At 48.0% G+C, this 15652-nt stretch overlaps 1 protein-coding gene across 3 annotated transcripts; it reads right to left on the reverse strand.

The window, feature by feature from the left end:
- Positions 1-1233: 1233 nt before the first annotated feature.
- On the reverse strand, positions 1234-15055 carry NACA (nascent polypeptide associated complex subunit alpha). Of its 3 annotated transcripts, none has more exons than XM_074402761.1 (9): positions 14215-15055; positions 13418-13510; positions 4469-10066; positions 3224-3309; positions 2971-3048; positions 2446-2592; positions 1926-2054; positions 1550-1672; positions 1234-1359 (listed from the first exon to the last, which is right to left on the reverse strand). In XM_074402761.1, the coding sequence occupies exons 2-9, from the start codon at positions 13485-13487 to the stop codon at positions 1345-1347; spliced, it is 6246 nt and encodes a 2081-aa protein (XP_074258862.1). In that variant the 5' UTR covers positions 13488-13510; positions 14215-15055; the 3' UTR covers positions 1234-1344. The 3 variants fall into 3 exon arrangements, with proteins under 3 accessions (XP_074258862.1, XP_074258861.1, XP_003926496.2); XM_074402760.1 differs by having other exon boundaries at positions 13418-13489; positions 14215-15052; XM_003926447.4 differs by lacking the exon at positions 4469-10066 and having other exon boundaries at positions 13418-13489; positions 14215-14325.
- Positions 15056-15652: the final 597 nt, after the last annotated feature.

Consider the following 15652-nt stretch of genomic DNA (forward strand, 5'->3'; position numbering starts at 1 on the left):
TGCCATTGCACTCCAGTCTGGGCAATAAGTGTGAAACTTTGTCTCAAAAAAACAAAAAAGATTGGAGTTCCATGAAGGGACTGATTACTAGATACAGAAGAATCAGGATCTGCTAACAGTTAACATCTGGAAAAGAAAGTGGAATTGATAGTTTTTTTTTTTTTGAGAGAGTTTTGCTCTTTGTTGCCCAGACTCCTGCCTGGGAGTACAATGGTATGAATTCGGCTCACTGAAACTTCTGCCTCCTGGGTTCAAGCAATTCTCCTGTCTCAGCCTCCCAAGCGACCTACCACCATGCCTGGCTAATTTTTGTATTTTTAGTAGAGACAGGGTTTCACCATGTTGGCCAGGCTGGTCTCAAACGCCTGACCTCAGGTGATCCACCTGCCTTCACCTCCCTAAGTGTTGGGATTACAGACATGAGCTACCAACCCTGGTCGAGAAACCAAGTTTTTTTGAGACAGGGTCTCACTCTGTCGCCCAGGCTGTAGTGCATTGGTGTGATCCCAGCTTACTGCAACCTCTGCCTCTGGGTTCAAGTGATCCTATTTTTTTGTAGAGACGGGGTTTCACCAGGTTTCCCAGGCTGATGTCAAACTCCTAGTTGTGCTAAAGTGATCCACCTGCCTTGACCTCCCAAAGCGCTGGGATTACAGGTGTGAGCCATTGTGCCTGGCCAGAAATGAGAAACTTTATAGTCAGGTTATATTTTCTGAAGATAACAAGGTCCTAACAGCCTAGAACAGTAACATCTTAAAAGAGGTAGAAAGTCTGAGATTTTAAGTGGGAAATCTGTGGCACTAAACCTTATCAAATGAGTTAGGCCTTTGGGTGTGGTGGCTCATGCCTGTAATCCCAGCACTTTGGGAGGCTGAAGTGAGTGGATCACGAGGTCAGGAGTTTGAGACTGTCCTGGTCAACATGGTGAAACCCCATCTCTATTAAAATACAAAAATTTAGCCAGATGTGGTGGCGGGCACCTGTAGTCCCAGCTACTTGGGAGGCTGAGGCAGGAGAATTGCTTGAACCTGGGAGGCGGAGGTTGTAGTGAGCTGAGATCATATGACTGTGCTCCAGCCTGGCGAGAGCAAGACTGTCTGAAAACAACAACAAAACCCCCCACAAACAACAAATGAGGGAGGCCTTAGAAGTAATTAATAAATTACTAGAACCTTTACAGTATTTTTTTGGGGGGGAGGGGGTGGGAGTGGAGGGAAGAGTCCAGTCACTGACTGAGTTCATCCAACAAGAAGCCATAACTTTATTTATGATAGAAACAGTACAAATTTCAAACCAAGCTGCAGTTACTCCTTTGAGACACCAAAAAAAGTTGCTTTCAGATGGTTACATTGTTAATTCCTATAAGAGAGAAAAGATAATTAGTGGTTCTTATAGGCAAATCAGGAGAATTCAGGTCACTAAAACCTATGGTAACTCAGAAGAGGCTCTGGAATAGGTTCCCTAACTGGCTGATATTTAGCAGAGAAAATAAAGTTACTCATAATTGGTCAGGGCAGAGGGAATCAAGAACAAAGGCTTGAACACTTACCATAATAGCATTTACAATATCATTACTGTTGTTCTTCAGGGCTCGGACTGCCTTTGCTCTCGACACATTTGCTTGTGACATGACCAATTCTATGTCTTTAACTTCTACACCTGTTTCATCGACCTGAGAGAGGAGAGGGAAAAAGCAGTAAATTAAAGGCAAGAACAATTTCAGCAGTTCTTTGGAGTCTCCTCAATCTAGTTGATACACCTGCCTTGGCCTCCCAAAGCGTTGGGAGCTATATTAATAGCTCAAAGCTACTTAACAGGGTTCAAGAGCCTAAACAATATAAAATCCACTCACCAACACAAACATGTTGCGTCAAACACATATGGCGCGAGTTAAAAGTATAAAAGATTTCCTATTCCTAGTATACCTCTTCCTCTTCACTCTCCTCTTGTACAGTTGGAGTCTGTGTGTTTTCTTGAATGTTTGACACAGCTTCACCTTGAACTTTGAATTTCTCAGCAGCTGCTAGTTGTGCTTGCTGAGATAAATCTTCGATCTACAGGGTAGAGAACACAGATCCATGTGAGTAGATCAGTCTTCAGTCATTGAAAAGGAAATCATATAGTTTCACAATTCTCTCTGTAAACTCACTTCAGGTAACTTACTGTAGCTTTAAACTGCTTGCCCTCACTCACAGTATGTATTGCAGTATAAAAAGTAGTTGTTTAGGTTTAGAGCTGTGGTTCTCAACTGAGGGTAATTATGTCTCCCAGGGGGTATGTGGCAATGGAGTATTCTGGGTAATCAAAACTGGTTGCGTTGCTGCTAAACATCCATAATGCACAGAATAGCCCTTCCATAACAGAGAACTATTGGATGCAAAATGTAAGCAGTGCTGAGGTTGAGAAACCCTGGTCTAGAGCAATTCCCAAGAAAACATTACTTACCTTGGCTTCCCCAAACACTATGTAGGTATCCGAAGCAGGGCTCTTGTAGACATCTGGTTTTGTGATGACAAAGAGGATATTCTTAGATTTCCGGATAGTGACTCTAGTAACTCCTGTAACCTGTCGAAGACCCAGTTTGGACATAGCCTAAAGAGAAAATAATATCAGGTTTTCAACTTTTTTAGAAGCAGCCTAAAGAAGCAAGAAACATAATACAACATCCAAAGCAAAGCCTTTCCCCAGGCTAAGAGAAGTTCATACAATAGAGAATGGCATTTCTGCCACAGTAACTTCTGTTACCTTTTTTTTTGAGACAGGTCTTGCTCTGTCACCCAGACAGCAGTGCAGTGGTGCAAAAATAACAATCCTGTTATTTTTAGTAGAGACAGGGTTTCACTATGTTGGTCAGGCTAGTCTCGAACTCCTGACTTGAGGCTCTCTACCCGCCTCAGCCTCCCGAAGTGCTGGGATTACAGACGTGAGCCACCACACCTGGCCCTGAAATCCTTTTCAAATAAATCTTACCTTCCGTGCCTTCTTTTCACTTCGACTCTGTTTTGCTTTACTGACGGGTTCTTCATCTATCTCAGCTGCTGCCGCCAGCTAAGAGAATAAAACAGCTGTTGGTTAACCAGACTCTAAGATCTGGATAGTACAATCTCCATGTGGTTTTTCCTTTATGAAGGGTCACAGTTCCAAATACAAAAGTCACTCTGATCAACCCTGCTTCCTTGATCCTTGACCCAATTACTTATACCAGTTATTAGAGAATACCCACCTGGGCTTGTTGTGTGGTTGCCTGGGTGGAGTCCTGTTCTTCAAGCTCTGGTACTGATTCATCACTGTCAGATTCTGTTCCAGATCCTAAGATGAGAAGCAACTTTTACTACTTTATAGTAGAAATTATAAGAGAAGATACTTCACCACAGCCTGCCTGGACTAAAAGTCAATGCCTCATGCTAGACCTCAGAATGTTAAATGTAAACCAACTGGCTTGTGTGAAGCCAATCTGATAGCCCCTTAGTCACTAACTAGTGTATATATCTAGTAAAGACCCAGCCCTAAACCCAGAAATGAGGAGTAATCACTATAAAGAGCTGAGCAGTTTAATATACTGCTTTCTTTCCCTCAAGGTCTTTGTTTCTTGGCACAGGCAAATAATGACCCACATGACTCTAAATTTTACCCAATAGTCCAATTGTCCCTGAAAAGTTCTGCCAGAAGGTGTCCCCAGATACACTTAAGTGAAAAAAACAAAAACAATGAAATCACACGGTGGAGGCGTAACAGGTAGGGTGCTCTTCCTCTCAACTTTCAACTGGGTTGGAGGACGTCAAAAGCAGTCATGTACACATATTCAGCCTCATTTTCAAACCGTTCACCCCAGCAATGTGATCTAATCAATATAGTTAGAAGATTATATGATAATCTGTAACTCATTTTTCCAAACATAATTCACGTAAGTTTCTCTCAATTGAAAGGCCAAGCATCAGTAAAGACTACTGAGGAAAAAAAGCATATGCCTGCACTATTTTCAGGCTAGGAAAAACAGGTTTCTAAATTTTTATGAAAAGGGAGTCCCTGGGTAACTGGTCATTACTAAGTCTAAGAAGGGAAAAAGAAATACAAATAGTTTAATTCTCTAATATTTTAGCAAATCTCAGTCCCAGGGACAAGGTTAGTGATGTGGTAGGGATTAGAGCAAATTAAAGGTCTGGCAGGTCTTGGTTTTCAATGTCAGATCCACTAGGTAAAATAGATGGCATGGCAGGCTTCAAGGTAGCCTGGGCCACACAAGATGAAATCCAAGGTACTATGTATCTATCTGAAGTGATGAAAACCAAGATTTGGTTTCGTATTCCTAGAACTTTTGCATTTAACATTATCATTCTATGTTCTATATCAAAACTCAAGCAGATTCACTGAAGAAAGCGGCGCATCACAGGGTTAGTATCGGTGGCTAGCCCCCAAGAGGGGTGTGGGCGACAGACACACCATGCACACAGCAAACCAAGGCAAATACCCTTGTTGTTCTTCAGAACAGGCTGCTTGGCAGAGGGGGTTGGGACAGGGATTCCAGCAGGTTTAGGGGTGGGCATGTTGACGAGGACCGACTGGAAAGGCACTCCCCCAGAGATTGGTTCCGGGGGAATCAGAGGCGGCAGCTCATCCTCATCAGCAGGGGCTAGGGGTTTAGAGGGTGATTCCAACACCAGCCCAGGAGAGGACGGCAGAAATTGCTGTGTAGGAGGCAGAGGGGGAACCGGGGAGGGAGCAAGAGGCAGAGAGACTGGTGGGGTGGGTGCTAGAGAGACAGATGCTGACTCAGGTTTAGGAAGGACTTTCTCAGAGGCAGCTGCTGTTAGAGGGATGGATGCCTGAGACTCAGGAGGAGCCAAGGGGCCCTTTGGGAAATGAGAAGCATCTTTGCCTTTTGCTGTCTTTGAAGAGCCTTTCTGTGCAGGGAGTAGAGGGGCTGGAGCCACTGTGGAAGGAGGTCCTTTAGTACCATTCTTAGCTGAGGGATCTGGGCACATAGGAGATGAAGTAGCAGAACTCTTCTTAGTCTGTGGGCCTTTCCCAGTGGGAGCTGTGATTATTGGCGTACTTTCTGAAGTTGGGGCAACAAGTACTTCTTTCAGAGCCGTGGGGCCTTTCTTTGCTGGAAGCCCTTTAGAAGCTTGAGGAACAGTGGCTCCCATTTTACATGTGACAGAAACTGGGGAGGTAGGAGAGTCTTTGAGGGGGGAAGGAGTCACAGATGGCGAAGTGGGAGTCTCTTTGGGGGCTGGAGTTGCTGGGTCCTTTTTAGGGGCTGGAGGAGTCACAGCTGGAGTAGTAGGGGCCTCTTTGTAAGAGGGAGGAGTCACTGCTGGGGGATTGGAGGTCTCTTTGGAGGATGCGGTAGCTGGGGCTTCTTTGGGGGCTGAAATTGATGGGGTCTTTTTGGAGGAGGGAAGAGTCATAGCTGGAGGAATGAGGGCCTCTTTGGGAGCTGGAGTTGCTGGGGTCTTTTTAGAGAGAGGAGTCACTGTTGGGGGAGTGGGGTCCCTTCTGGAGGATGGGGTAGTGGGGACCTCTTTGGGGGAAGAAGGAATCATAGTTGGCAGAGTGGGGGCCCCTTTGGGGGCTGCAGTTGCTGGAGCCTTTTTGGGAGAGGAAGTTGGGGGTTGTTTGGGGGCTGGAGGCTCCTTGGTGGAAGGAGGAGTCACTGCTGGGAAAGTGGGATCCCCTTTGAAGGATGGGGTAGTTGGGCCTCCTTTGGGGGCTGAAGTTGCTGGGGCTTTTTTGGGGGAAACAGGAGTCACTGCTGGAGGAGTGGAATCTCCTTTGGATGGGGTAGCTGGGCCTCCTCTGGGGACTGGAGTTGCTGGAGGCTTTTTGGGGGAGAGAGGAGTCACTGCTGGGGAAGTGGGGTCCTCTTTGTAGGATGGGGTAGTTGGGCCTCCTTTAGGGGAGGGAGTTGTAGCTGGGAGAGTTGGTACCCCTTTGGGGTGTGGAGTAGCTGGGCTTTCTTTGGGGGATGGGGTAGCTGAGCCTCCTTTGGGGGCTGAAGTTGCTGGGGCCTTTTTGTGTGAGACAGGAGTCACTGCTGGGGGAGTAGAATCTCCTTTGGATGGGGTAGCTGGGCCTTCTGTGGCAACTGGAGTTGCTGGAGCCTTTTTGGGAGAGAGAGGAGTCATTGCTGGGGAAGTGGAGTCCCCTTTGGGGGATGGGGTAGCTGGGCCTCTTTTGGGGGATGGAGTTGCAGCCGGGGGAGTGGGGCCCTCTTTGGAGGATGGGGTAGTTGGGCCTCCTTTAGGGGAGGGAGTTGTAGCTGGGAGAGTGGGGGCCCCTTTGAGGGATGGAGTAGCTGGGCCTCCTTTGGGGGATGGGGTAGCTGGGCTTCGTTTTGGGGAGGGAGGAGTTGCAGTTGGGAGAGTAGAGGCCCCTTTGGCAGGTGGGGTACCTGGACCTCCTTTTGCGGAGGGAGGGATTGCACCTGGGGGTGTGTGGGCTCCTTTGGGGGGTGGGGTACCTGGACCTCCTTTTGGGGAGGGAGAGATTGTACCTGGGGGTGTGTGGGCCCCTTTAGGGGGTGGGGTACCTGGACCTCCTTTTGGGGAGGGAGGAGTTACAGCTAGGGGAGTGGGGACTCCTTTAGGGGGTGGGCCATCTGAGCCTCCTTTTGGGGAGGGAGGAGTTGTAGCTGGGGGAGTGGGGCCTCCTTTGGGGGTTGGGTTAGCTGGGTCTCCTTTGGGGGACGGGGAAGCTGGGCCTCCTTTTGGGGAGGTTGAAATTGCAGCTGGGGGAGTGGGAGCCCCTTTGGGAGGTGGGGTATCTGGATCTCCTTTTGGGGAGGGAGGAGTTACAGCTGGGGGAGTGGGAGCCCCTTTGGGAGGTAGGGTAGCTGGACCTCCTTTTGGAGAGGTCGGAGTTGCAGCTAGGGGAGTGGGGACCCCTTTGGGGGGTGGCATAGATGGGCCTCCTTTTAGGGAAGGAGTTGCAGCTGGGGGAGTGGGGGCCCCTTTGGGAGGTGGGGTATCTGGACTTCCTTTTGGGGAGGGAGGAGTTGTAGCTAGGGCCCCTTTGGGGGGTGGGATAGCAGGACCTCCTTTAGGAGAGGCTGAAGTCGCAGCTGGAGGGGTGGGGGCCCCTTTGGGGGATGGGCTAGCTGTGCCTCCTTTGGGGGAGGAAGGAGTTGCAGCTGGGGGAGTGGGGACCCCTTTGCGGGGTGGGGTAGCAGGACCTCCTTTTGGAGAGGCTGAAGTTGTGGCTGCAGGGGTGGAGGCCCCTTTGGGGGATGGTGTAGCTGGGCCTCCTTTGGGGGAGGGAGGAGTTGTAGCTGGGGGAGTGGGGGCCTCTCTGGGGGATGGAGTAGCTGGGGGTATGGGGGTCTCTTTGGGGGATGGGGTAGTGGGGCCTTCTTTGGGGGTTGGAGTTGCTGGGGCCTTTTTGGGGGAGGAAGAAGTCATAGATAGAGCAGGGGCCTGTTTGGAGGCTGGGGTAGCTGGGCCCTCTCTGGGGGAGGGTGGATTCACAGGTGAAGGAGTGGGGGTCTCTTTGGGGGATTGTGTTACTCTTTTGGGAGACAGAGGAGTCACAGCTGAGGGAGTAGGGGCCCCTTTGGGGGATGGAGGAGTGGGACAATGCTTTGTGTTTGGTGAGTCTTTAGAGCCTTGAAAAGAAAGACTGTTCTCTGGAAGAAGTAGAGCTTCAATTGGAGAAACCGGGGATGAGAGTTTTCCAACAAGAGTATCAGGGCCAGCAGAACCCTTCTTGGTTGGAGGTCTTTTAGTCTGAGGAGACACACTAACCCCTAAAGGAGATGGGGAGTCAGCTCGGTAAGTCAGAGTTCCTTTGGAAGATGCAGTAGCAGAAGCACCAGAGTCCTCAGTTGGGCACCCTTTGGGAGAGGAAGTAACAGGTGCCAGTGCTGACGTATGAGAAATACCATCAACCTTTTTTGTACCTGGAGGAGTCCCAGCTGGGGGAAGAGAGGGTGAGGGCACAGACTTGGGAATTTCAGGGGCCAGCACTAAGGTAGTGAGAGACGCAGAGGTATTCTGGGGGGATAGAGATACAGGGCAGTTTTCTGAGGCTGCAGGAACCAAAGGTAAAGTAGTAAGAGTGGAAGTACCTTCCTTAGCTGGGTGGTTTTTGGGAGCCAAAGAGACAGTTCCTTCTAGAAAAGGGCTGGCTGTAGTTGTATAAGTTGAGGTACCTTTGGCAATTGTGGGAGCCACCCCAGCAGGGTTGGCACTTTCCAAAGGAAATGCAGCCACTGCTGGGGTAGTAAGAGAGCTTTTGAGAAGCAGACCAGCAGAGTCTGGGCCTGCATGAGAATCTGTCTTGATTACAGAGGCCAGGGAGTTAACACCCAGGGGAGAGGTTGTAGAGCTGGCTGGTTTATCTACAGGGAGGGGCCCTCCAAGGCTTTTCTTTGCTAGAGTGGCTTCAGGAGAAAGAGATATCTCCGGAGAAAAGGATGTACTTTGGAAAAAAGGAGATTTTTTTTGGGCTGCCTGGGCTAATGGTAATACAGTAGAGTCTTTCTTGGTGGTGAGTTCTGCCTGGGCTGGAGAGAAAGGGGCTCCCTCAGGAGAGGCAGGTACAGTTTGGAGATCTTTTTGTGTTGGAAATTTAATCAATACTGAACTGGGGAGATTTTTGAGGTCTTTAGGGTCTGGCAGAGGAGGAGAGACTGGTATCCCCAGAGTGGTTGTGACTTGCACAGAAGGCTCTTTGGGAGCCACAGGTGCCATAACCAACGCAGCAGGGGAGGCTGGTTCTGCATTGCTTATGGGACCCGAGGAAATTGGAGGAGAAAGACAAGTAGCTACCTCAAAGGTAGTAGGTGCTGCAGCAATAGCACAGGGGTTAGTCACCACAAGTGGGGTGGTTCCAACAGAAGAAATGGGAATCTGGGCCACTGAAGGATGATGAGTGGCATCAGGAGAGCTTCTGAGAATGAGAGAGGCTGTAGGAGATAATGAAGAAGAGGTAGCTACATTTAAGGTGCCAGAAGGGCTGCAGGTTATGCTAGCGATGGTAGAGGGACCTTTGTCAACAGATGGAGCCACCACTGGAAAGGTAGCCACAGTAGCAGGAACTACCTCATTCCTGGAAGGAAGGGGAGGAATTACAGATCTCTGAGGAGGATAAGAGGCCCCTGTGGAAGAATGATCTGTAGAAATGGTCTTTACTGTAGGGTCTAACAAAGCACCAGAACCTGTCTGACCTAAAGGTTGGACAGAACCAAAAGAACTCTGATGTAAAGGTGCAAGACGAGAGCCCAGAGAAATGGGAAAATCTGGGAGGGTGTTGGGACCCGCAGTCTTTTGAGAAGAGGTCATCAAAGGAAGAGACTGAGTTGCAAGAGTTAAGGCAGCAGGTGGACTAACAGGCCCCTTCAGGCTGAGGCTTCCTGGGTTTTGTGGAGAAGTCAGAGCTGAGGAAACGGTGGTATCTTTGACCTGAGGGGAAGTGACGGCTAGGGTAGTGGTGGGTGTTATCTGAGGACAGGAGGCCACTCCAGACTGAACAGAGGCCAAGGGAGTCACATAGTGGTAAGGAACAGCACTGACTATACCTGGAGGGCTGTCGTTACCTTTCAAGTTAGAGACTACCTGAGAGGGAACTTTAATAAGATTAGTCTTTGGTTCTGGGGGAGTAATGGGAGCTGACAGAGGCATCACTGACCCTGACTCAGCTACAGCCAGTGAAGGCGGTGAAGTAAGGAGGTTAGGTGGAAAAGCAGAACTCTTCTGAACTGAGTGGGGAGCCAGGGCAACCAGAGCTAAGGGAGCTGAAGAGGAAGGGGCCCCTTTCAGAGTTGGAGCTATCATGGGAGAGGCCAGAGCTAAGGCAGCTGGGGAGATGGGAGGCCCTATTAGGTTTGGTAGGAAGGTTGGGGCTTCAGGGGAAGTTCCCAAAGGTAGGGTTGTTCCAGAGGATGACGGGGGCAAAGGAACTTCAAATGGGGTCGAGGAAATAGTAGAGGGGGAAGGGAATGGGGCAGCCTGGTTAGCAGCTGACAGAGGGCACTGCTGCGGGGTGGGAGAGCAAGGAGGGGGAAGGGTAGGTCCAGGCTGCCCTAAGGCAGCAGTGACACTCAAGGCTGAAGACATAGGTAGCACAGCTGGAGAAAGGCAAAAGGAGATAAAGAAGGGGTGGGGGGGGGGAGAAAAATGGTGAGTTATGCAGCCCAACTTGGTACAACATACCTCATAAGAAGCAATGGAGTTTAAATCTGACAGTCTAAGTCACCACGCAGGATTAGATAAAGGTGACAGGCAACAACAACCTTCCCCAAACATTTTTCAGTGGTGAGAAGCCATTCCTCTCCTAATTTCTCACACTTCCCAAGTTCTACCAAAGCAAACCAACTATTTTAGGGTGAGGAGAACAGTCTAACAGCAGCCTATCTCTAAATGGGGAGCACAGCCCCTGGGTAGGTTGGGAACATGCTTTCTACTCTTTTCCAGTGGTGTCCTCCCCTTGCTTCCTCAAATGGACTACATTCCCAAATGTTTCTCGCAGCCAGTAGAATTACCACTACAAAAACAGCTGTGCGACTCTGTCCACCCAAATACCATGAACTAACGGAAAGAGATACCAAAAAGTAGTGAGTAGTGATAATGATGGGGAATCTGAACTGAATGAGAAAAAATGGGGTTGTATACTTTCAGACTTCCACTAGGCTAGGAAAAATCGGACTGTTAGAATAGTTTTGGGAAGGGAGTGCATAGCACAATTCAGTTCTTCCTAAAGTTGAAACTCTTCAGAATTTAATGCAAAGTATTAAGTCACTTAGCTTCTTTATACCTTACCAGTTTACTTACTCTCAAAACCCAAACAAGAAAACCAACCATAAAATGACTGGACTTAATAATTGTCTCTATAAACCTTCCTAGGTGATGTTAATTCTTCAGACACCAATCCAAGATGAATTAGACCTCCAGGCAGAGAGCTTACTCACAAGGGTAAGGACTGTATTACGAATCTGTAACCTAACTTGTTAAACCAGATTGCAGTGCTATTTTGGAAGAGAATTGGAAGGCCAGGCACTGTGGCTCACACCTATAATCCCAGCACTTTGGGAGGCCAACGCAGGTGGATCAGGAGGTCAGGAGTTCCTAACCAACATGGTGAATCCCCATCTGTACCAAAAATACAAAAATTAGCCAGGTGTGGTGGCGCATGCCTGTAATCCCAGCTACTCAGGAGGCTGAGGCAGGAGAATCGCTTGAACTCAGGAGGCAGAGGTTGCGGTGAACTGAGATTGTGCCACTGCACTCCAGCCTGTGTGACAGAGAGAGACTTTGTTTCCAAAAATAAATAAACAAACAAGACAGAATTGGAGTGGCGAGAATACTCTGGATCTCCACTCCTTACCCTGGAATTTAAGTATTTCATTCTGTCAAAATACACCAATATTTGGCATGACAGTAAAACAGCTGCCGGGCGCGGTGGCTCACGCCTGTAATCCTAGCACTTTGGGAGGCTGATGTGAGTGGATCACCTGAGGTCAGGAGTTCAAGACCAACCTGGCCATGATGGAGAAACCCCATCTTTTTTTTTTTGAGACGGAGTTTCGCTCTCGTTACCCAGGCTGGAGTGCAATGGCGCAATCTCGGCTCACCACAACCTCCGCCTCCTGGGTTCAGGCAATTCTCCTGCCTCAGCCTCCTAAGTAGCTGGGATTACAGGCATGCGCCATCATGCCCAGCTAATGTTTTGTATTTTTAGTAGAGGGGGGTTTCACCATGTTGACCAGGTGATCCACCCGCCTCTGCCTCCCAAAGTGCCTCCCAAAGTGGGAAACCCCATCTCAAAAACAAAAACAAACAAACAAAAAAAACCGTTATCTCTGGCATTTAAGAGATAACAGAGAATTGGATCAACAAATGCTCAATGCCTAGAAATGAATGTTAAAGGAGGGGAGGGAAGCCCATAATACCAAAATACAAATTCGAAATTTACTCAACCAGTAATTCTGAGTTCTTATGGCATCCTACTATGGAAAAGACAAGGTGGCTCAACCTGAGAGTGGACAGGCTAAAGTCTAACGATTACAGGAAAATACTACCAAGCATATTCATCAGAATTAAAAACATGTAAAGTATTTCCTTCTGACTGGACCTCAAGATGGAATAAGGCCTCAAATACTTGCTTTGACACCATAACCAATTCCTTGAGCTTCTTTGTTCATTCTAATAGACTATCATCACAGACAAAATCCTGTATATTTATCATTGGGGTACTCCCTTAATACAAGCCTACTGTACAACTCACACTATTCAGGAATATGTTTCATAGCACTAAGGACTGTTTCAGAAGTAAAGGCATTTAGTTTTGAAGCTTGAATCAGATTATTCTAAATTCATCTGAATTTCAAGTCTTCATATTTGCAAAATTAAGTTGCTCAATTACACAATCTCTAAAATCTCGTTTAGTACTGAAATTACAGAATCGTTAAGAGATCAGTACTTCATTTTTTCCATTCCTTAGACCCCGTGTACTCCAAAAATTTCATCTCGTTTGTACTCCAGCTCAGAGCTCCCCTTTCTCCTTCCTAGCAGCTGTATTAATCCTTTCAGCTGCTAACATCAAACAGGTGGGAAGAAGCTTAATGCTTTAAACTATAAGCAAGTCTACTGTAACTCCAAAAAGGGACAGGAATTGCCCTTAAATAACAAATGAAATTTTAAAAAATATCATAAAAAGGTAAGAATGAAGATTACAGCCTGAAGATTTCCTTCATTTAGCTCTGCACAACTGACTCAGAAAAGTTATCATTTTAAGAACTTCTCACCACCTCCTCCTAAGTTTTCTACAGATATATGTTTTAATCAGAATTTAAAATTAGCCTTCACGCTCATTAATTTCAACACTGAGGATAAAAGAAGGATTTATTTCAATCCAGGATTTCACACAATGATGCAGGAACTATTCCAGCACACTAGGAATATCTCAACCCATAAACAAGTTATCCGACCTAGGAGGACTCTGGGGCCCAGTAGGACACATTTACTACCAGCACGCATCTCATCCAGACATGTGATAAAGGCACAATGCCAAGCTGTGCTAACTAAAACCTTGATGTAACTTGCTGACTGGAGCTTCACAAATGCTCCGGGCTCCTTGGCCTGTGTCATCCAGTTCCAATAGGTAAGAATCACTGAACCCCTTCCCTGCTCAGTTTTCTTTCGTGAGGTGGGGGTTGCACAGAAGAGCGTCTTTTGAGGCAATAGACATAACATAGGAAGCAAGCTAGAGAACTTCTAACGTCCACGAATCTTAAAAATACATGTTTACTCTAATTTCCTAAAGTAGTATCTCCAGGATAGCAGTTAATTTAACGGTCTATCCTCCTTGGTAAATGGGCAACCCCATCCTCTTACAAAGTGTATTTCCCCTTTGTCATTTTGCCCACCAAATGGCCTTAGGGTCAATTTTAATTAATGGCAAGAGGAGTAGGGGAACCTACCTGTCTCAGCCTGGGGCTGCGGCAACTCCTGCTCTGTAGCAGGGACGGTTTCTGTGGCTTCGCCGGGCATTTCTGAAGGAATAAAAACGAGGCCTGAATTGATTGGGATACATTGACTTGCCCAACCCAGTTTTTAAAAGTATTCTTAAAAACTCTGCGGAGGGCTGTTAGAAAAAAACCGTGAGGGTGTTCGGGATCAACCTTCCCCAAAGAACCTGGGAATGAGAGGTAAATATGATGTGACCCTCACGTCTGTATCAACGCCAGCAATTCCTAGTTCACTCTCAACCCGAGAAAGGATCTCGGTATGGCCTCCGATTTTGGGAGACTTCAGACGCTACTGTGAACCCCCTCCACTCCTAATATATTGCCTGTGCTCCCGGACTACGTTTGCAGACTTCGGGGAGCCAGGAGGGGGAAGACGGTGCTGTTAGGTTCAACACTTGTTTGTCACAAAGAGAACGGTGTTGGGGTTCTAAGGCTGTGACCCCTTACCCTCTCTGGATCCCGTGAAGCAGTTCCCAAAACAAGACGCACTCCGCTTCAGCCCTCAACACTACAACTGCTCCCATCTCTGCAGGCTCGGATTCCGGGCCCGACCCGCAGCCCTTCTACCCTGCTTTTGCCCGGACACCAACCGCAGACCCCATTTTGTCCGGAGGCCCACGGGCCAGTAGGAACCCTGTGGCCCCGTAAAGCCTCCGACTCTCCTAAAGCCTCCGACTCTCCGGGGCAGCTTAGCCGGAAAGAAAGGTGGATGGCAGCGGATAGAGGGCATCGGCGCAGAAAGTACTTACTGTGCAGGGAAGGCGGAATCAAGATGGCGGCAGAAAGAGAGCGAGCGAGAGCGTGACCCACGCCTGTTGCAGAAGGAAGCCTGGAGCGGAGTGGGTGGGACTAGAATCCGATTCCGGGTCAAGAGCTGCCGGCAGCCACTTCCTTTGAGTGACCGTCGGGCTGTTCCCACGGCGGGGGTGGTGACGAGGACTAAATAAGGGTAAGAATTCAGAACAGGACGCGCAAGCCTGGCTGGAGCTCTCGGCTCGAAGCTACGCAGTCCTGAGTACGAAGCCGACTCCGCCCTCCGGTCCACCAAGTAGCGACTGCGGCATTAAGGCCACTTCCCGATTTCCCTTTCTCAAATAGTGCAGGGAAGTTAAGACGTTAAATAGCGAATTCTACAGAGACTGCATTCACAGCATTGAACGGTGAAAGTGACCTAGGCTAACCAATTATTTTTGGAACACACAGTGAAAATTAACATTTTTAAAGCTGCTGGACCCTCTCCCCCAACAAAAAACCCCCACTTTAAACCGAGAGATGTGATGAAGAACATAAAACTTCTATTCAGATTATTGATCTAACTCGATTTATTTTTCTTGTTCTGTTCAATGACTAAAGACTCAAACGATGTCACCAGATGGCAGCGACTCGACTGTTAAACTCCGTGACAATGTTAGCTGTACCCCTCCCAAAAACGCTGCTTGTAACCATATCCTGTAATTATGTTCCAACTTTGTATGGATAAAGTAATCCAGCTAAAAACTGTCTCTGCCTAAATAAATGAAATTTTTTTTTTTTTGAGACGGAGTTTCGCTCTCGTTGCTCAGGCTGGAGTGCAATGGCGTGATCTCGGCTCACCGCAACCTCCGCCTCCTGGGTTCAGGCAATTCTCCTGCCTCAGCCTCCTGAGTAGCTGGGATTACAGGCACACGCCACCATGCCCAGCTAATTTTTGTATTTTTAGTAGAGACGGGGTTTCACCATGTTGACCAGGATGGTCTCGATCTCTTGACCTCGTGATCCACCCGCCTCGGCCTCCCAAAGTGCTGGGATTACAGGCTTGAGCCACCGCGCCCGGCAATAAATGAAATCTTAACTTCCCTACTTCTGAAGGCCGACTCCATTCTTTGGAGTTGGTTTTCTGGTTGGTCCATCCTCACACTACCCTTGAATAAACTCTTTTAATAGATTCTCATCCTTTTATTTTAGGTTCACAACGAATTAGGCCGCTGTTGAAATTATAAAGTTGCAGATTCTCCTTCCTAGAAAAAAAGAACATAGGCATATATACAATTCCTTTGCTTGCTATTTTGGGCACTTCTTAGATTTTTGAGGCTTTTGTTGCCTGTGTTGGAGTGCAGTGGGCGATCTCGGCCTCAGCTTTCCGGGTTCAAGCGATTCTCCTGCCTAGGCCTCCTGAATAGCTGGGATTACAGGCATGCGCCACCATGC

The sequence above is a fragment of the Saimiri boliviensis genome, chromosome 7 (genome assembly GCF_048565385.1).
Source record: "Saimiri boliviensis isolate mSaiBol1 chromosome 7, mSaiBol1.pri, whole genome shotgun sequence".
In the NCBI taxonomy this organism is placed as follows: Eukaryota; Metazoa; Chordata; class Mammalia; order Primates; family Cebidae; genus Saimiri; species Saimiri boliviensis.

Bases quoted from the DNA above. Each gene is read 5' to 3' on its own strand.
- NACA (XM_074402761.1), bottom strand. From the start codon at position 13,487: ATGCCCGGCGAAGCCACAGAAACCGTCCCTGCTACAGAGCAGGAGTTG. The intron at 10,067-13,417 runs GTAGGTTCCCCT...GCCTTTCTCCAG, and splicing joins GCAGCCCCAGGCTGAGACAG to CTGTGCTACCTATGTCTTCA. The intron at 3,310-4,468 runs GTATTTGCCTTG...TTCTCATCTTAG, and splicing joins TGTTCTGAAGAACAACAAGG to GATCTGGAACAGAATCTGAC.